The following is a 20,862-nucleotide window of genomic DNA, read 5'->3' as shown; positions in this document are numbered from 1 at the left end:
TTGCCTTGATCTGCTGGGGAGGGGTGGAACCAACCATGACTAAGCAGTTCTTAGGTTTCTATATAAACCCCTTGCGTCTGTATTATTTGAGCTCTCACTGCATTCACTCTGTGTGCATGTAGTGACCTTGCTCCCTTATTGAGTGAATAAAGATGTTTGATTAAGTATAACTCTGACTTGTGTGATAAGTTTGTCTCTTCTCATTTGATAATACAGAAATAACCACCACAGTGTCCAAACTTTTGACTGGTACTGAATATAAAAACAGTTTATTATTACTCAGTCAGTGTCCTTAGTCAACATACAAATGAAAAACATTGGTTTTTGTTAACATTGCAGCAAATGGCAGGGAGAGGTGAGGGGCGTTGTTATTGAGGGGAGATATATGGCAGCCCGTTGGCTCCACCCCCGGGCCTGATATGGACTTCCTGCCCCAACGAGGAAAGGCTGTGTTTCGTTAAGCCAGGGAGTGCTTGGGGATAAAGCAGCGTGCTTTTTGAGGAGGAAGTAGCCTGCACAAAGGGGCAGAGTAGGAGAGAATCAAGAGCATTATAAAGAGTGGGAAAAGAGAGAACACTATCTGTGAGATTACCCGTTGTGACCTGGACTGTTGCACTACCCTCCTTGTGTACCGGACCGGATTGGCTGAGGACCCGAGTGTGAGAATTACCCCTGGAAAACGGCTTGTGGATTGTGGTGATTGGTGAATTCCCCTCTCTTCCCCAGTGTACCAAAACCCCTAATAAACTTCCCATTTGCATTCTATTTGTGCTACTAATGCATGTTTTGTTATTGAACTTGGTGATGTGGCAACCCCACACCCTTGAGCCTGCTACAAAATATATTAAAACAAAATATTAAAACACATGCAGCATAGCTCATTCCACAAGAAGCATAGTCATGTCACTACCAGGCAAATACAGACAGAACATCCTGCACGTCTCACAATGACAAAACAGATGAGCCATAACATCAATTGGATATCAATACAACTCCCTAGATTGACTGCGCCTCACAGATAGCGTCTCAAAACAAATTTTTACTAACATGCCACATGTGCAACCAGAAAAAAAAAAAAAAACTCTAGACCACCTTTACTCCACACACAGAGATCCATAAAAAGCTCTCCCTGCCCTCCATTTGGCAAATCTGACCATAATTCTATCCTCCTGATTCCTGCTTACAAGCAAAAAAAACTAAAGCAGGAGGTACCAGTGACTCGCTCAACACAGAAGTGGTCAGATGATGCGGATGCTACGCTACAGGACTGTTTTTCTAGCACAGACTGGAATATGTTCCGGGATTCATCCAATGGCATTGAGGAGTATACCACCTCAGTCATCTGCTTCATCAATAAGTGCATCGACGACGTCGTCTCCACAGTGACCGTACGTACATATCCCAACCAGAAGCCATGATTTACAGACAACATCCGCATCGAGCTAAAAGCTAGAGCTGCCGCTTTCAAGGAGCGGGACACAAAACCCGGACGCCTATGAGAAATCCCGCTATGCCCTCAGACGAACCATCAAACAAGCAAAGTGTCAATACAGGATTAAGATTGAACCCTACTACACCGACTGACACTCGACGGATGTGGCTGGGCTTAAGCTATTACGGACTACAAAGGAAAACCCAGACAAGAGCTGCTCAGTGACACGAGCCTACCAGACGAGCTAAATGCCTTTTATGCTCGCATCGAGGCAAGCAACACTGAAGCATGCCTGAGAGCACCAGATGGTCTGGATGACTGTGTGGTAACGCTCTCGGTAGCCGATGTGGGAAAGACCTTTAAACAGGTCAACATTCACAAAGCCACGGGGCCAGATGGATTACCAGGACGTGTACTCAAAGCATGCGCGGACCAACTGGCAATTGTCTTCACTGACATATTCAACCTCTCTCTGACTGAGTCTGTAATACCTACATGTTTCAAGCAGACCACCATAGTCTCTGTGCCCAAGGAAGCGAAGGTAACCTGTCTAAATGATTACCGCCACGTAGCATTCACGCCGGTAGCCATGAAGTGCTTTGAAAGGCTGGTCATGGCTCACATCAACAGCATCCTCCCGGATACCCTAGACCCACTCCAATTCACATAGCGCTCCAACAGATCCACAGATGACGCAATCTCAATCGCACTCCACACTGCCCTTTCACACCTGGACAAAAAAAACACCTATGTGAGAATGGTGTTCATTTGACTACAGCTCAGCTTTCATCACCATAGTGACCTCAAAGCTCATCACTAAGCTAAGGACCCTGGGACTAAACACCTCCCTCTGCAACTGGATCCTGGACTTCCTGACGGGCCGCCCCCCCAGGTGGTAAAGGTAGGCAACAACACGTCTGCCACGCTGATCCTCAACACTGGAGCCCTTCAGGGGTGTGTACTTAGTCCCCTCCTGCACTCCCTGTTTACCCACGGCTGCGTGGCCAAACAAGACTCCAACATCATCAATAAGTTTGCTGATGACAACAGTGGTAGGCCTGATCACCGAGCAAAGAGGACCAAGCACGCCCCCATTTTCATCGACGGGGCTGCAGTGGAGCAGGTTGAGAGCTTCAAGTTCCTTGGTGTCCACATCACCAATGATCTATCATGGTCCAAACACACCAGGACAGTCATGAAGAGGGCACGACAAAACCTTTTCCCCCTCGGGAGACTGAAAAGATTTGGCATGGATCCCCAGATCTTCAAAAAGTTCTACAGCTGCACCATAGAGAGCATCCTGACCGGTCGCATCACCGCCTGGTATGGCAACTGCTCAGCATCTGACAGTAAGGCGATACAGAGGGTAGTGCGTACGACCCAGTACATCACTGGGGCCAAGCTTCCTGCAATCCAGGACCTATATAAGAGGCGGTGTCAGAGGAAAGCCCATAAAATCGTCAGAGACTCCAGTCACCCAAGTCATAGATTATTTTCTCTGCTACCGCACGGCAAGCGGTACCTGAGCGCCAAGTCTAGGACCAAAAGGCTCCTTAACAGCTTCTACCCCCAAGCCATAAGACTGCTGAGCAATTAATCAAATGGCCACCGGACTATTACCCCCCTCCATTTGTTTTGTACACTGCTGCTACTCACTGTTTATTATCTATGCATAGTCACTTCACCCCTACCTACATGTACAAATTACCTCTAAACTGTACCCCCGCACACTGACTCGGTATCGGTACCCTCTGTATATAGCCACGTTATTGTTATGTTATTGTGTTACTTTATTTGGTAAATATTTTAATAATTCTCCTTGAACTCCACCTTTGGTTAAGGGCTTGTAAGTAAGCATCTTACAAGGTCTACACTTGTATTCGGCGCATGTGACAAGTAAAGTTTGATGTTATTTTATTTAAAACCCGCCCTCAGTGTGTCTATACGTGTGGCTAAGGTATGGAATCCATTGTTATTCTGGGGAGGGGGGTGGTTGGAAACACTTGTCTAGGAACACTTGTCAAGTCTGACAAAATACAGTATCTTCAGTCACAGTCCCCTTGATTTCTCCTGACTCCTCTCTTTCTTCTCCTCTTCATCAGTCTCTTCTTTACTTCTTTTTGTTCTCTTTGCAGGCCACCACGTATCTCTGAGCTACGTTGAGGGGCGGGGAGTAGCCGTCTGCGTACGACGTGTCCTCAAACAGCACTGAGTAGTCGTCCTGGGGCTGAGAGAGCAGAGAGCATGGTGGTTAGTGGAGAGAACAGAGTTCACTGATTTGGGGTCAGTTTAGCATTTTCCCCAATAATGGTTAAGGTTAGGATTGCTGGAGGGGAAGCTGCCAAGCGAGGGGCCTGCCTGGATGCAGGGTTTGGTGTACAGTAACATTATCTCTGAACCAGCTTGATGTAGTTTCGTCATCAGATAAAATGTATTCAAATTACGCCAATCAGCCCACCCCCCCGCTCCTCTCCTCTCCCTTTCCTTGTCTCACCCGGTGTGGATGTGTGTGGATGAGGGCTCTGTAGAAGCAGGTGGTCTGGGGGTAGAGGGCCAGTACCAGCTGGTCTTTACTGAACAGGGCCTCCGGGTCTGTCTCTGGGTTGGCCTTCCACTGGGGTAAGGGGATGATACGCCGCCTGCTCAGGGTGTGTCTCCTGGAGGAGGAGGATGGGAGGGTGGGAGAGAGTAGAGTAGAGTAGATAATTGTCATTATATCCGAGGTGAGATTTTCAGGGCATAAAATATAATGTACTACAAGACAAAATAGTAGGAAGAGAAATATAGAAAATGAAGACATTGACTTACTCTTTTCCTTCCTCATCAATGTCATCCACTTCGTACCTGAAGGATAGAGCAAAAGAATACAACTCAAAACAGTCTGTGTTGTAGTTGATTGGCAACAGTGGTACATGGCTGTACTTGATTGGCTAACAGTGGCTGGAGCTGATTTGCTGATAGTTACTTGTTGGTGGAGTGGCTGTAGCTGACCACCTCGGCCAGGATCCACTGTTCGTCTCCGTCCACGGCCTTGACCCGTGCTGCCACCTTGTCCCCTTGCTTGGCCACGTAGTCACTGTTGGCTGGCATCGCCCCACACAGGGGAGGAGGACTGGATGAGAGGGGGATACAGGGAAAGATGGAGGGTTTTAGGGGTGAGGGAGTAATATAGTAATGGAGGACAGAAAAAAGGGGCAGGTGGAAAAGAAATGGGGGGGGGGGTACTGAACTTGAAATGTACACAACAAGACCACAGATTTTGGCCTCCCGAGTGGCGCAGTGGTCTAAGGCACTGCATCGCAGTGCTAGCTGTGCCACTAGAGAGTCTGGGTTCGAGTCCAGGCTCTGTCGCAGCTGGCCGTGACCGGGAGGCCCATGGGGCGGCGCACAATTGGCCCAGCGTCGTCCGGCTTAAGGGTGGGTTTGGCCGGCAGGAATATCCTTGTGTCATCGCCCACTAGCGACTCCTGTGGCGGGGCGGGCGCAGTGCACGCCGACACGGTTGCCAGGTGGACGGTGTTTCCTTCGACACATTGGTGCGGCTGGCTTCCAGGTTGGATGGACAGTGTGTCAAGAAGCAGTGCAGCTTGGTTGGGTTGTGTTTCGGAGGACGCATGGCTCTCGACCTTCGCCTCTCCCGAGTCCATACGGGAGTTGCAGCGATGAGACAAGACTGTAACTACTACCAATTGGATAACACGAAATTAGGGTGGAAAAATACAACCCAAAAAAAAGAACACAGATTTTTGTTTCCCGTTGTAAAATGTTGTGCACTACTATACTGAGCTCAGGAGAGACTGAATCATCAGACCCTACCTGTCTCCTGGCTTGCCAATCCACAGCGGCAGCGTCATGGCTGACTGTTGGAGCAGCGTCATCAGCACCCCCCTCCGCATGGTCTTCCTGGGGGGGTCATTGTCGCTGTTCACCCCTGCCATCTTAGCCGCTGGGGGAGAGGAGAGAGAGGAAAGAGTGAGGCATGGGCTGCATCTCAATAGTTAACAGTGGCTTATTCTCATCTCCTCTCCTTCCTAAATAGGATGTAGGCTGTTATGAGAATTCAGTCACAGCCATTCTTACCTATTCGCCTCTCCTCCAATAAGGATTTGATCTCTGCAATTTTGTCGAGAGCATGACGAAGAATACTGTGGGAGAGAAAGAGTGGCGCCTGACTTAATTCTTTGGAATGGAGCTGTACTTACTTACTCCACATGGTGGCGATGATTTCTGAACGCAAGACAAAAACACATCCAAACACTGAACTACCACAGTTGGATAGGTGAAAGGAAACATTAAATGGCTTACACCAAACCTACCATATCAGATCAGTGGACACTTCAAGGGGCATAGGGCAAGGGGCATAGGGATATCAGTGTAGGCTACCCTGATGAAGACAGCTTGTCTGTCGAAATGTTGGTTATTAGGTTATTCAATTATTGCATCTGAGCTCCTAGAGTGTGCGGCTCTCCTTTTCTTTTTCAAGTGTAGGCTACCGACCTGCACTCTGCCTCAGCATCTGCTCTGGCTGTGGTGTAGAGTCCCCTCAGCTTAGTCCGGTAGTAAGGGGAGGCTGGGGAGATGGGGACAAGAATAACACCTTATTACACTGTGTGTGTGTGTGTGGGTGGGTGGGGTTGTCTATCCTTATGGGGATCTAAAAGCCCCAATGTCCCCACAAGGATCGTAACATTTCCCGCGTCCCCATGAGGACAAAGGCTATTTTAATCTTAGGGGTTAGGGTTACAATTAGGATAAGACTTTAGTGGTAAGGTTTAGGGTTACAAGTAAGGGTTAGGTTTAGGGGTTAGGGAAAATAGGATTTTGAATGGAAATTAATTTTAGGTCCCCAAGAGGATAGAAGAACATGACGTGTGTGTGTCTGGCTTAGCCAGACGATACATAACTAGAAACGGTGTGTAACAGTAATATGAAGAGTTATAAAATAGTGTTGCAGTGTTGATGGAAAAAGGGGAATGTGGGGAGGTGAGGTAGAGGCTCACTCTTGTTCTCAGTCTGCATCCTCTCATGTGTTTTCTGGATGTTGAGCAGGTTGTGTTCACTGCGCGACCTCTCCTCCTGAAAAAGAGAATGAAAGGGATTAATATTACAATGTGGTTGTTGCAAAGGTGCAAAATTATGCAATATATCAGCAAGAATAACATGCAATATGCACACAAAATGTAAATGTATTACAGTGATTGATGCTTGGCAATGAGATTTAATTTGATCTCTGAATATCATTCCTATTCTGTATTGGTAGGTATTACATTACTCCCAAATGTGACTTCAATCCCTATGATGGCATGATGTAAAAATATGAGTCATTGGAGTCACATTTGAATATAACTAGCTAGGTAGCTATTTATTCATCAAATTACCGTCTTCCACTGTGGTACCTGAATTACTGGTCAGTGCTCCTGATGACAACAGTACTTGGGTGTAGAAACCATTGGTTGAGACTTACCTGCGTCTGCTTTATGAGTTGATGGAGCTCTGTTAAAAGCTCAGCGATTTTGGTGTCCGCTGACATGATGTTGCCTGTGGTAACGAGATGTCCAAAATGCATTCATCAAATTAGTTTCACTTGGGTTTAAGCAGCAATATGATAGACATGCCTTGCACACATGATAGCTAGCCAGCAGATTCCGACCCTACCGTTATGCTTGTTTACAATGAGTTGCACTGGGGTCGGAACGTCATCATGGTTAGAATAACACTCTGGGGATGAGAAATTGTGTTGTGCTCCGAATTGTCCCATTATCCCAACTGTTACACTGGGAAGATTGAACGACTGCTTATTTTCAAAGCTGCCCTTTTCGTCCTCATGCTATCCAGCAGGAGCAACAGCAGCCATTATAGAATGACATGTTGCGTAAAACAACAAATGAGCTGATTGGCTGCCACTGCTATTCCAAAACGGTGGCAGTGGCTACTCCTAGCTAGCATGAGGACAAAAAGGATAGTTTTCTGGAAAACTAGCAGTATTTCAATCTTCTCGATTTATCAGTTTGGATATACAGTTGAAGTCGGAAGATTACATACATCTTAGCCAAATACATTTAAACTCAGTTTTTCACAATTCCTGACATTTAATCATAGTAAAAAATCCCTGTCTTAGGTCAGTTAGGATCACCACTTTATTTTAAGAATGTGACATGTCAGAAGAATAGTAGAGAGAATTATTTATTTCAGCTTTTATTTCTTTCATCACATTCCCAGTGGGTCAGAAGTTTACATACACTCAATTCGTATTTGGTAGCATTGCCTTTAAATTGTTTAACTTGGATCAAATGTTTCAGGTAGCCTTCCGCAAGCTTCCCACAATAAGTTGGGTGAATTTTGGCCCATTCCTCCTGACAGAGCTGGTGTAACTGAGTCAGGTTTGTAGGCCTCCTTGCTCGCACATGCTTTTTCAGTTCTGCCCACCAATTTTCTATGGGATTGAGCTCAGGGCTTTGTGATGGCCACTCCAATACCTTGACTTTGTTGTCCTTAAGCCATTTTGCCACAACTTTGGAAGTATGCTTGGGGTCATTGTCCATTTGGAAGACCCAAGCTTTAACTTCCTGACTGATGTCTTGAGATGTTGCTTCAAAATATCCACTTAATTTTCCGTCCTCATGATGCCATCTTTCTTGTGAAGTGCACCAGTCCCTCCTGCAGCAAAGCACCCCCACAACATGATGCTGCCACCCCCGTTCTTCACGGTTGAGATGGTGATCTTCGGCCTGCAAGCCTTCCCCTTATTCCTCCAAATATAACGATGGTCATTATGGCCAAACAGTTCTATTTTTGTTTCATCAGACCAGAGGACATTTCTCCAAAACGTACGCTCTTTGTCCCCATGTGCAGTTGCAAACCGTAGTCTGGCTTTTTTATGGCAGTTTTGGCGCAGTGGCTTCTTCCTTGCTGAGCGGTCTTTCAGGTTATGTTGATATAGGACTCGTTTTACTGTGGATATAGATACTTTTGTACCCGTTTCCTCCAGCATCTTCACAAGATCCTTTGCTGCTGTTCTGGGATTGATTTGCACTTTTAGCACCAAAGTATGTTCATCTCTAGGAATCTCTAGGAGACAGAACGCGTGTGGTCCCATGGTGTTTATACTTGCGTACTATTGTTTGCACAGATGAACGTGATACCTTCAGGCGTTTGGAAATTGCTCCCAAGGATGAAATTTATTTTCTGAGGTCTTGGCTGATTTCTTTTGATTTTCCCATGATGTCAAGCAAAGAGGCATTGAGTTTAAAGGTAGGCCTTGAAATACATCCACAGGTACACCTCCAATTGACTCAAATTATGTCAATTAGCCTATCAGAAGCTTCTAAAGCCATGACATAATTTTCTGGAATTTTCCAAGCTGTTTAAAGGCACAGTCAACTTAGTGTATGTAAACTTCTGACCCACTGGAATTGTGATACAGTGAAATAATCGGTCTGTAACAATTGTTGAAAAAATGACTTGTGTCATGCACGAAGTAGAAGTCCTAACCGTCTTGACAAAACTATAGTTTGTTAACAAGAAATTTGTGGAGTGGTTGAAAAATGAGTTTTAATGACTCCAACCTAAGTGTATGTTAACTTCCAACTTCAACTGTAGGTCAAATTTAGAGTAAAGTGTAACATCCCATCCCTGCATTGAAGTAGGTTTTCCGTTCCATATCTTGTGTTGCCTCCACGGTGTCTTAAAGGTCCAATGCTGCCATTTTTCTCTCAATATCAAATAACTTCCGGGTAACCATTAAGTACTGTTGTTAAGTACAACAGTCTGTGACTGTTTTCAATTAAAATGGTCAGCAAGAAACAAAAATAGCTTCTTAGCTAATAGCAATTTCTCAAGCAAGAATTTTGTTAGGACTGTCTGGGAGTGGTCTATGTGGGGTGGGGAAAATGGGAAACATTCTGTTATTGACAGAGAGGTTTGAAACTCACTCGCTTACTGAAGGGAATCGATTAATCTGAACCTGGGCGCCCAGATAGGCATGTTTTGCAACGGGGGAAAGTTGATTGCATTAATTTTGGAACCGTGCTGCCTCCCGTGCGTGAGCCATGTGCCCCATTCAAAGCCCACTGGGAAGTTGGCTCAAAACAAAAGTGACGTATTTAAAGCATGTGGAGTAATGAGTAGGATTCTGTGTTCACATTCAAAAGAGATTGCTTTTGATAAAAACGCGAGAGGTTGTATGTTACTGGATGATGTACCATGCTGCCTTGTTGACAACACGACCGCGCGGTGTAGATTACTGTTCAATTTGAGAAAGGTGCTCCTCCCTCACCACTTTTCCCATTCACATCACGGGCCATAGACCAGTGCCCCACAGCTCAGCATAATCTAATACCGCCCATTGGTCTATTAACTAATTTACCACCTGGTGAATGTAAGATGGAGCCGGAGCAGAAGGCAGACGTTTTACATGCCCCCAACCGATTGTGTTTATTTATCTGCGTTGTTTGTAGCTTATTTTTTTTACTCATTTTGTACATAATGTTGCCGCTACCGTCTCATACGATAGAAAATAACTTCTAGACATCAGAACTGTGATTACTCACCACGGACTAGCAGAATCCTGTTTCTTCTTTCACGACTCTGACGAGCCCGAGACGGAGGATATACGGCTCTCTCGGGAACAGGCCCCGACCCCCGTGATCTGCATGAAGAGGAGGCGGAGAAAGAGAGGCTGGAGAGCGGGCTGCCTTCTGAGAAGTCGGAGGCGATCGAATAAACCACCACTTCCCTCAATTCTGCTAGCAAACATGCAATCTTTGGACAATAAAATCGACGAGTCACAGGGAAGATTAAACTACCAACGGGACAAACAAAACTGTAACATCTTATGCTTCACAGAGTCGTGGCTGAACAACGACAAAATCAACATACAGCTGGCTGGTTATACGATGTACCGGCAGGATAGAACAGCGGCGTCTGGTAAGACAAGGGCCGGCGGACAATGTATTTTTTGTAAATAACAGCTGGTGCACTATATCGAAAGAAGTATTCGAGCTATTGCTCACCTGAGAATGAGTATATCATGATAGGCTGTAGACCACACTACCTACCGAGAGAGTTCTCATCTGTATTCTTCCTAGCTGTTTACATACCACCTCAGTCAGAGGTTGGCACTAAGATAGCATAGAATGAGCTGTATTTCTACATAAGCAAACAAGAAAACCCTCACACTGAGGCGGCGCTCCTAGTAGCTGGGTACTTTATTGCAGGAAAACTTAAATCAGTTTTACCAAATTTCTATCAGCATGTTAAATGTGGAACCAGAGGGAAAAGAACTCGGGACCACCTATACTCCACACACAGAGATGCATACAAAGCTCTCCCTCGCCCTCCATTTGGCAAATCTGACCATAATTCCATCCTCCTGATTCCTCCTTACAAGCAAAAATTAAAGCAGGAAGCATCAGTGACTAGATGAATAAAAAAAAAAAAGTGGTCAGATGAAGCAGATGCTAAGCTACAGGACTGTTTTGCTAGCACAGACTGGAATATGTTCCGGGATTCATCCAATGGCATTGAGGAGTATACCACATCTGTCATTGGCTTCATCAATAAGTGCTTCGATGACGTCATCCCCACAGTGACCTTACGTACATACACCAACCAGAAGCCATGGATTACAGGCAGCATCTGCACTGAGCTAAAAGCTAGAGCTGCCGCTTTCAAGTAGTGGGACTCTAACCCAGAGACTTATAATAAATCCCGCTATGCCCTCCGACGATTCATCAAACAGACAAAGCATCAATACAGGACAAAGATCGAGTCATACTACACCAGCTTTGATGCTCGTCGAATGTGGCAGGGCTTGCAAACCATTACAGACTATAAAGGGAAGCACAACCGAGAGCTGCCCAGTGACACAAGCCTACCAGACGAGCTAAACTACTTCTATGCTCGCTTCGAGGAAAATAACACTGAAACATGCATGAGAGCACCAGCTGTACCGGAAGACTGTGTGATAACGCTCTCCACAGCTGATGTGAGTAAGACCTTTAGACAGGTCAACATTCACAAGGTCGCAGGGCCAGACAGATTACCAGGATGTGTACCCCGAGCATGCTCTGACCAACTAGCAAGTGTCTTCACTGACATTTTCAACCTCTCCCTGTCCGAGTCTGTAATACCAACATGTTTGAAGCAGACCACAATAGTGCCTGTGCACAAGAACATTAAGGTAACCTGCCTAAATGGCTACTGACTCGTAGCACTCACGTCTGTAGCCATGAAGTGCTTTGAAAGGCTGGTCATGGCTCACATCAACACCATCATCCCAGAAACCCTAGACCCACTCCAATTTGCATACCGCCCCAACAGATCCACAGATGATGCAATCTCTATTGCACTCCACACTGCCCTTTCACACCTGGACAAAAGGATCACCTATGTGAGATTGCTATTCATTGACTACAGCTCAGCATTCAACACCATAGTGCCCTCAAAAATCATAGTGCTCATCAATAAGCTAAGGACCCCGGGACTAAACACCTCCCTCTGCAACTGGATCCTGGACTTCCTGACGGGTAGCTAACAACACATCCGCCACCCTGATCCTCAACACAGGGGCATCTCAGGGATGCGTGCTCAGCCCCCTCCTGTACTCCCTGTTCACTCATGACTGCACGGCTAGGCATGACTCCAACACCATCATTACATTTGCAGATGACACAACAGTGGTAGGCCTGATCACCGACAACAACGAGATGGCCTACATGGAGTAGGTCATTGACTTGGCCGTGTGGTGCCAGGACAACAACCTCTCCTTCAACGTGATCAAGACAAAGGAGATGATTGTGGACTATAGGAAAAAGAGGACCGAGCACGCCCCCATTTTCATCGACGGGGCTGCAGTGGAGCAGGTTGAGAGCTTTAAGTTCCTTGGTGTCCACATCACCAACAAACTAACATGGTCCAAGCACACCAAGCCAGTCATGAAGCGGGCACAACAAAAACCTATTCCCTCTCAGGAGACTGAAAAGATTTGGCATGGGTCCCTCAGATCCTCAAATGGTTCTACAGCGCAAACGGCCCAGTACATCGCTGTGGCCAAGTTTCCTTCCATTCAGGACCTCAATACTAGGCAGTGTCAGAGGAAGGCCCTAAAAATTGTCAAAGACTCCAGCCACCCTAGTCATAGACTGTTCTCTCTGCTACCGCACAGCAAGCGGTACCGGAGCGTCAAGTCTAGGTCCAAGAGGCTTCTTAACAGCTTCTACCCCAAGCCATAAGACTCCTGAACATCTAATCAAATGGCTACCCAGACTATTTGCATTGCCCCCCTCCACACCACTGCCCCTCTCTGTTGTCATCTATGCATAGTCACTTTAATAACTCTACCTACATGTACATACTACCTCAACTAACCGGCACCTCCCTATATATATTGTTATTTTTTACTGCTGTTCTGTAATTATCTCTTATTCTCATCCATATTTTGGGGGGAAACTGCACTGTTGGTTAGGGCCTCATAAATAAGCATTTCATTTGGCACATCTGACTAATACAATTTGATGTCACCAGGCAGGCCAAAACTCAATCCCACCAAAACAGGCTGAAATTTCAGGTGTCCTTTTTAAAATGTAATCTTTAACTCGGCAAGTCAGTTGAGAACAAATTCTTATTTACAATTACGGCCTACACAGGCCAACGCTGGGCTAATTGTGTGTCGCCCTTTGGGACTCCCAATCACTGCCGGTTGTGATACAGCCTGGATCTTTTCAAAGAGCTCTTACACCAAAGGCATTATCCTTTTCACAATATTATTACAACTACATAGTGTGGGTATATATATATAGAAAACGTTGACTGCAATGGGCCTTTAATCTAACCATGATTGCGTTCTGACCCCAGTGCAGCTCAATGTAAACAAGCGCAACGTTAGAATCTTCTGGCTAACAGTAAGGTTAGCTGTATTGTTCGCAACTTATGTCACATTTACTTTGTACTGACAAGTTGTCTACAAGAGTTAGCTAACGTGGTCAGAACGAACATATTGGAGGAAACTAGCCAGCTAAATTTAGAAAATGTAGCAAGCCAACTAACGTTCGCAAGCTAGCTTAGCTGGCTAAATAGCTAGCTAGCTTCTATGACGCCTTAAACGTGACCTTTCCTTTTATCAACCACCAAACGCAGTTTATTTTGTGGAGTAAAGTTACATTTTGGTAAGTAGTCGAAAATTGTTATACAAAATGTTTAGAACTATACATTCAGACTATCTCCCTACCTTTGGTAGTTTGTGAGCTTTCATTCGTTTCAAGGCCTACTACGGACTGGCAGCGAGGACAAACAGTACTACCCCAAACGTTTGTCTTACGGATCTTTCAATATTGCATCTCGGCCATAGACTGTATAAGAAATGAGGCATATCTCTACCATATGGGCGTTCTAATGTTAAAAAATAATAATAATAATCACACGTAAATATAATTGTTGTTTGAATTCGTTTAGCTAATGTTTACAACCCATGAAATGTAAGTGGTGAAGTAAATTACATCTTCCAAACATCTCTCCTCAATGTTTACATATTGAAACATACAGAGAATTCCTTTCAGGCATTATCTTGTATAAAATTGCACTGTAATGTTTGTGTAAAATGTGCCGTCAGCAGAATTCTGCGAGGGAGCGGAGGGAGGTTTGGCCTCTGGAAACAAACACCATCTGTAAACACTTATGGTGAAGAAAACAGCTACATAAACAGCAAAACAATCACTAAGAACAAAACTCAATAGAGAACTAATATGAATGTAAAGCTAGGTAGACCGAGCCCTAATGTAAAGCAATATATTATACCTATTTGATATTACTAGTTGGGTGTGGAGGGAGGCACAAAGGGTGGTGAGGTGGAGATACTGAAAAGTTAATATTCAACCCTGACATGGAAAAAATAAGGTCATAAAATGGACCATAAACAGACACAGATAAGTGTTGGCTTATCTGCCATGCTTCAAAAATGTCTGGGGTGCTGTTTATAATTGTGTGTGTGAGTCTTTGTGTGTTTCTTGAGAGCAGGCTTAGTCACAGCTCATATGGTAAGCTCATATTTCAGCAAATATTTATTGAACAGAGTGCCCACATGACTGACAGATCCCAAGAAAGCGTGGAAGGAGGAGTCACAGAAAGAGTAAGGGGAGAAGGAGAAAAAGAGTGAAAGAAAAAACAGGACTGTTGATAGACGACTGAGAGACTGCCGTGGAAAGGAAATAAGCACATGTAAGAAATATGAATAGTGGGAGTGAAAGAGAGAATAGATAAAGAAGAGAGAATGGGACAAAGAGAGAGTGACGCTTAAACATGTCGCCCCGGTTTATGGCCAGTACAGTACTGTTTATGACTGTTTATGGGGGCAGTGGGGGAAGTAAAATATGCCAAGAACTCTCTCCCTGCTTCAGTACGCCTGTGTCAAACCTTCCTTGCTCAAAAACAATTAGGTCCTATCCAAAAGGAATGGTTTGTGGAATATTCAATGCAGGCTTTAGGAGAAGAGGCTACTTTGAGAAGTTTTACTCATATCTTCTGGTTCAAGGCCTGTAATTTATACAACGGAGTCTGAACATGAGTAGATTTATGTGAGGGAAGGGTCCTTCCTCATCGTTCTCACAGATACAGACAGTCGTGTGTTTCTTTGTCACGACTACAGTCTGAATCATTCTATCTACGGTATATACAGTTGAAGTCGGAAGTTTAGATACACTTAGGATGGAGTCCTTTAAAACTTGTTTTTCAACCACTCCACAAATGTCTTGTTAACAAACTATAGTTTTGGAAAGTCGGTTAGGACATCTACTTCGTGCATGACACACGTAATTTGTCCAACAATTGTTTACAGACAGATTATTTCACTTATAATTCACTGTATCACAATTCCAGTGGGTCAGAAGTTTACATACACTAAATTGACTGTGCCTTTAAACAGCTTAACAGCTTGGAAAATTCCAGAAAATTATGTCATGGCTTTAGAAGCTTCTGATAGGCTAATTGACATAATTTGAGTCAATTGAAGGTGTACCTGTGGATGTATTTCAAGGCCTACCTTTAAACTCAGTGCCTCTTTGCTTGACATCATGGGAAAATCTAAATAAATCAGCCAAGACCTCAGAAAATAAATTGTAGACCACCAGTCTGGTTCATCCTTGGGAGCAATTTCCAAATGCCTGAAGGTACCACGTTCATCTATACAAACAAAGGTTTGCAAGTATTAACACCATGGGACCACGCAGCCGTCATACTCCTCAAGAAGGAGACGCCTTCTGTCTCCCAGAGATGAACGTACTTTGGTGCGAAAAGTGCAAATCAATCCCAGAACAACAGCAAAAGGACCTTGTGAAGATGCTGGAGGAAACAGGTACAAAAGTATCTATATCCACAGTAAAACAAGTCCTATATCGACATAACCTGAAAGACCACTCAGTAAGGAAGAAGCCACTGCTCCAAAACTGCCATAAAAAAGCCAGACTACGGTTTGCAACTGCACATGTGGACAAAGATCAGACTTTTTGGAGAAATGCCCTCTGGTCTGATGAAACAAAAATAGAACTGTTTGGCCATAATGACCATTGTTATGTTTGGAGGAAAAGGGGGAAGACTTGCAAGCCGAAGAACAACATCCCAACCGTGAAGCACGGGGGTGGCAGCATCATGTTGTGGGGGTGCTTTGCTGCAGGAGGGACTGGTGCACTTCACAAAATAGATGGCATCATGAGAACGGAAAATTAAGTGGACATATTGAAGCAACATCTCAAGACATCAGTCAGGAAGTTAAAGCTTGGTCGCAAATGGGTCTTCCAAATGGACAATGACCCCAAGCATACTTCCAAAGTTGTGGCAAAATGGCTTAAGGACAACAAAGTCAAGGTATTGGAGTGGCCATCACAAAGCCCTGACCTCAATCCCATAGAAAATTGGTGGGCAGAACTGAAAAAGCATGTGCAAGCAAGGAGACCTACAAACTTGACTCAGTTACACCAGCTCTGTCAGGAGGAATGGACCAAAATTCACCCAACTTATTGTGGGAAGTTTGTGGAAGGCTACCCAAAACATTATACCCAAGTTAAACAATTTAAAGGTAATGCTACCAAATACTAATTGAGTGTATGTAAACTTCTCACCCACTGGGAATTTGATGAAAGAAATAAAAGCTGAAATAATCCTTCTCTCTACTTTTATTCTGACATGTCACATTCTTAAAAGAAAGCGGTGATCCTAATTTTTACTATGATTAAATGTCAGGAATTGTGAAAAACTGAGTTTAAATGTATTTGGCTAAGGTGTATTTAAACTTCTGACTTCAACTGTATATACAGTGCCTTGCAAAAGTATTCATCCCCCTTGGCGTTTTTCCTAATTTGTTGCATTACAACTGTTAGGATTTATGTTTATGCACTATAGCCTGCTACCATATTGTATGAAGATGAATATTGTTTTGTTACACACACACAAACAATACAGATGTATGTGTGTAAAGACTGACCCACATTGAGTGACAGGCCATAAAAGCTGTGGTCAATCTGAAGAGGGGAGGGGTGCATATCTCTAGGCCAACCAGGGAGGTTAGAGCACTGATCAATACCAAATAAGGGACTATTTGAGTGTAGAATTGGGGAAGACACAAGACGGATCTAATCTACCCAACAACCAGATGTGGACAGAGGAGAGCACTAAGGGACTTGGACAAGTCTGAGTGCCAGCAAAGGCGGAGCAAAGTTTAAACCGCGCTCAGCCTCTACTATGATAGGCCAACGGACGAGTTGGAACTAAAGCTGTCATAGTATAAGAACTGCTATTTGAGTACATTCCACAGTTCCCTGTTTTACCCTGCGCGGTGATACAGCGAACCCGTATATACGAAAATTGCATTTACCATTTTTCGCTTGAATTTAATTAAAATACTTAAAATATATTCGGTGACTCTGAATCACATTTTGTCCTGATACCAGATTTGAACTGACGCAAATCTCTTTCACAACCTGTAATGTAAATTGATTTTTATTTGGATTTCATGTCATGGACATACACAAAATAGTCCAAATTGTTGAACTGAAAAAAATAACTTGTTTAAAATTCCAAAAAATAAACAATGCAAAAGTGGTGCGTGCATATGTATTCACCCCCTTTGCTATGAAGCCCCTAAATAAGATCTGGTGCAACCAATTACCTTCAGAAGTCACATAATTAGTTAAATAAAGTCCACCTGCGTGCAATGGGTGGGGCAAAAAAGTATTTAGTCAGCCACCAATTGTGCAAGTTCTCCCACTTAAAAAGATGAGAGAGGCCTGTAATTTTCATCATAGGTACACTTCAACTATGACAGACAAAATGAGGGGGAAAAAATCCAGAAAATCACATTGTAGGATTTTTAATGAATTTATTTGCAAATTATTTGCACCTACAAACAAGCAAGATTTCTGGCTCTCCCAGACCTGTAACTTCTTCTTTAAGAGGCTCCTCTGTCCTCCTCTCGTTACCTGTATTACTGGCACCTGTTTGAACTTGTTATCAGTATAAAAGACACCTGTCCACAACCTCAAACAGTCACACTCCACTCTAATCAGAGAGGCAACAAAGAGACTAAAGATAACCCTGAAGGAGCTGCAAAGCTCTACAGCAGAGATTGGAGTATCTGTCCATAGGAACACTTTAAGCTGCACACTCCACAGAACTGGGCTTTCCGGAAGAGTTGCCAGAAAAAAAGCCATTGCTTAAAGAAAAAAGTAAGCAAACACATTTGGTGTTCGTCAAAAGGCATGTGGGAGACTCCCCAAACATACGGAAGAAGGTACTTTAGTCAGATGAGACTAAAATTTTGCTTTTTGGCCATCAAGGAAAACGCCATGTCTGGCACAAACCCAACGCCTCCCATCACCCCAAGAACACCATCATGTTTTTTATCGGCAAGGACTGGTCAGAATTGAAGGAATGGTGGATGGCGCTAAATACATGGAATTTCTTGAGGAAACCTGTTTGTCTTCCATAGATTTGAGATTGGGATGGAGGTTCACCTTCCAGCAGGACAAAGACCCTAAGCATACTGCTAAAGCAACACTTGAGTGGTTTAAGGGGAAACATTTAAATGTTTTGGAATGGTCTAGTCAAAGGCCAGACCTCAATTCAATTGAGTCTGTGGTATGACTTAAATTGCTGTACACCAGCGGAACCCATCCAACTTGAAAGAGCTGGAGCAGTTTTGCCTTGAAGAACGGGCAAGCTGTAAGAGACTTGTAGCTGTAATTGCTGAAAAAGGTGGCTCTACAAAGTATTGACTTTGGGGGGGTGACTAGTTATGTACGCTCAAGTTTTCTGTGTTTTTGTCTTATTTATTGTTAATTTCACAATAAAAAATATTTTGCATCTTCAAAGTGGTAGGCATGTTGTGTAAGTCAAATGATACAAACCCCCCAAAAATCTATTTAAATTACAGGTTGTAATGCAACAAAATAGGAAAAATGCCAAGGGGGTGAATACTTTTGCAAGGCGAAAGGGGGTGAACCGTCTAGAGGACTAGGTAGGGGTGTGGGGCATCAGGGGGTTCTATGTACAGTGGACAAGGAGTGGGGCTTCGTTCTAATGATCTAGGTCCATTCAAATTAAGTAAAGCTTGTGCTTTTAATTATGTAACTATTGGGCCAATAAAAAAAACTCTCTCTCGCTCTGTTTCTCCCTGTCGCAGGTTGTCAGTGTGTGATGAGGATAAGTTGACTCATAATGAGTTCCTCGGGGAGTCTCGCGTTCCCCTGAAGCGTATCAAGCCAGACCAGACCAAACACTTCCACACCTGTCTGGAACACTCACCCCCAGTATGAGACCCGACACGCACGCTCACACGCACTCACACTTCTTTCAACTGCAATCCTTTGAGTTATAGCTTCTTCGGGCAGAGATGCACAAAGAATAAATAAGCTCACTTTCTTCCTCTGTCTTCCCTCTCTCTTTCCCCAGCTACCCTCTCCAACCACCACAGGGACAGTCGAGGAATCTCCTGCTACTTAAGAGAGGTGCTTTCCCCTTTCCTTCCTCCCTCCTTCTTGTTCCCTCTCTCTCTTTCTGTCAGCCTTTCTCCTGCCCTCTTTTCTCTCTCTCTCTCTCTCTCTCTCTCTCTCTCTCTCTCTCTCTCTCTCTCTCTCTCTCTCTCTCTCAGTTTCTCTCCCTCCCTCTTCCTTACCCCTAACCAGGGCCAATTAGCAAAGCTTTAACATTCTAAATTAAAGAGCACATCTGATGTGAAGATTTGAGCACCTCAATAAAGTAACTGGCTTCTGTTTATGCATTTATTTTCTCTCTGTAATGTTTCCACGTTATTCATTAAAAAAAAAAATTGCAGACTGATTATAAGTCATTATCGACCTTATTTTCTTCCTTAGTTACTTAGATACTTCAATGAGATGTGGGGAATAAGAGAGGGGAAATAAATCAGCTTTTAAAGATGGGAGAGATAATGGAGAACAGAACAGAGTATGAATATGATCAATTCTGGTTGTTTTTTTAAACGCTAAATGTATCCAAAACAAAGGCAGTGATACATAGGAAAGGGCAAACAACTCAGCCTGGTATCAGTTTATAAGCATCACATGTTGAAGCTTTTGCAAAAAGATATGCCCCAGCTAGCATATAACATTCTGAGAACCATATGTTTCTTAGAGGTTGGTGAGAGCGTGGTTGTTCTATGGTTATTCTGCATACAACCTTCCCACAGCTTTCTGGGAATGTTGCAGGATAGTTGTTTGGCTCTGCAACATTCTCAGCACATTTAAGGTACTTGACAAAAATGTTTTATTTTCTTAGTATTTCATTACTTTAGCAGAATGTTTCCTGAAAGTTCAAACACGGTTACATTTCATTTCAATTTGGTAATGTTTTAGGAATGTTCTCCAACTGGTTTGACATTGGGAATGTTTTCAGATAGTTCAGAGAGCATTAAGAAACAATGTTCTTCTGTGGGAATTTCAGTGCTTCAGCATAACGTTTCCTCATGGTTCTATTTAAAGTAATGTTCTCTAATTGTTCCAAGAACGTTAAGAACATGTTCCATAAAAACCACAGGCAAACTTCAGTAATGTTCAGAGAATGTTCTAAGAGAATGTTCTATGTCTAAGTTATTTAAAAACATATACATTCTGTTCTCAGCATCAACAAAACTCTTTCTATCCTCTATTTTAAGTGTGTTGTCTGTACCCACTATTTGGCTACACCTGATCTTAATGAGTGCTTGTTTCCTTTGAAATGGTGTCTGTTTGAATAGACTAAAATGAACAGCTTTGTATGCGGAAAAACACATGGTATGCTAACTCCATCCTGGTGGCGCAGTGGACTAATTTCATGGGTAGAAAACATTAAATTATAGGTTTGAATCTCATTGATGTCATTTCACAATAAAAATGTGTTTGCATGCTTAGGGAAATTAATTTCCATATATGCTATCTGTGCTTGGAGTAAAA

At 43.7% G+C, this 20,862-nt stretch overlaps 1 protein-coding gene and 1 long non-coding RNA gene across 5 annotated transcripts in view; one reads left to right on the top strand and one right to left on the bottom strand.

Annotated features, from left to right (window-relative positions):
* Nucleotides 1-240: 240 nt before the first annotated feature.
* Nucleotides 241-13,762, bottom strand: LOC129855687 (SAGA-associated factor 29). 4 transcript variants are annotated; one of them, XM_055923609.1, is made up of 11 exons: nucleotides 13,659-13,762; nucleotides 9,982-10,079; nucleotides 6,897-6,970; nucleotides 6,433-6,508; nucleotides 5,930-6,002; nucleotides 5,513-5,577; nucleotides 5,249-5,378; nucleotides 4,398-4,544; nucleotides 4,241-4,276; nucleotides 3,927-4,089; nucleotides 241-3,659 (listed from the first exon to the last, which is right to left on the bottom strand). In XM_055923609.1, the coding sequence occupies exons 3-11, from the start codon at nucleotides 6,960-6,962 to the stop codon at nucleotides 3,543-3,545; spliced, it is 873 nt and encodes a 290-aa protein (XP_055779584.1). In that variant the 5' UTR covers nucleotides 6,963-6,970; nucleotides 9,982-10,079; nucleotides 13,659-13,762; the 3' UTR covers nucleotides 241-3,542. The 4 variants fall into 4 exon arrangements, with proteins under 4 accessions (XP_055779584.1, XP_055779583.1, XP_055779585.1 ...); XM_055923608.1 differs by having other exon boundaries at nucleotides 9,982-10,192; nucleotides 13,659-13,755; XM_055923610.1 differs by having other exon boundaries at nucleotides 9,982-10,128; nucleotides 13,659-13,723.
* The window catches only part of LOC129855693 (uncharacterized), a 27,270-nt gene continuing 19,617 nt past the window's right edge, over nucleotides 13,210-20,862 (top strand). Inside the window, exons 1-3 of the long non-coding RNA XR_008759548.1 lie at nucleotides 13,210-13,596; nucleotides 19,098-19,224; nucleotides 19,367-19,422. This is a non-coding gene — a long non-coding RNA (uncharacterized LOC129855693). The remainder of the gene's footprint in view (nucleotides 13,597-19,097; nucleotides 19,225-19,366; nucleotides 19,423-20,862) is intronic.

This window comes from Salvelinus fontinalis, chromosome 5 (assembly GCF_029448725.1).
Source record: "Salvelinus fontinalis isolate EN_2023a chromosome 5, ASM2944872v1, whole genome shotgun sequence".
In the NCBI taxonomy this organism is placed as follows: domain Eukaryota; kingdom Metazoa; phylum Chordata; class Actinopteri; order Salmoniformes; family Salmonidae; genus Salvelinus; species Salvelinus fontinalis.
The sequence above is the reverse complement of the archived record's forward strand: the minus strand, read 5'-3'. Positions and strand labels throughout refer to the sequence as shown.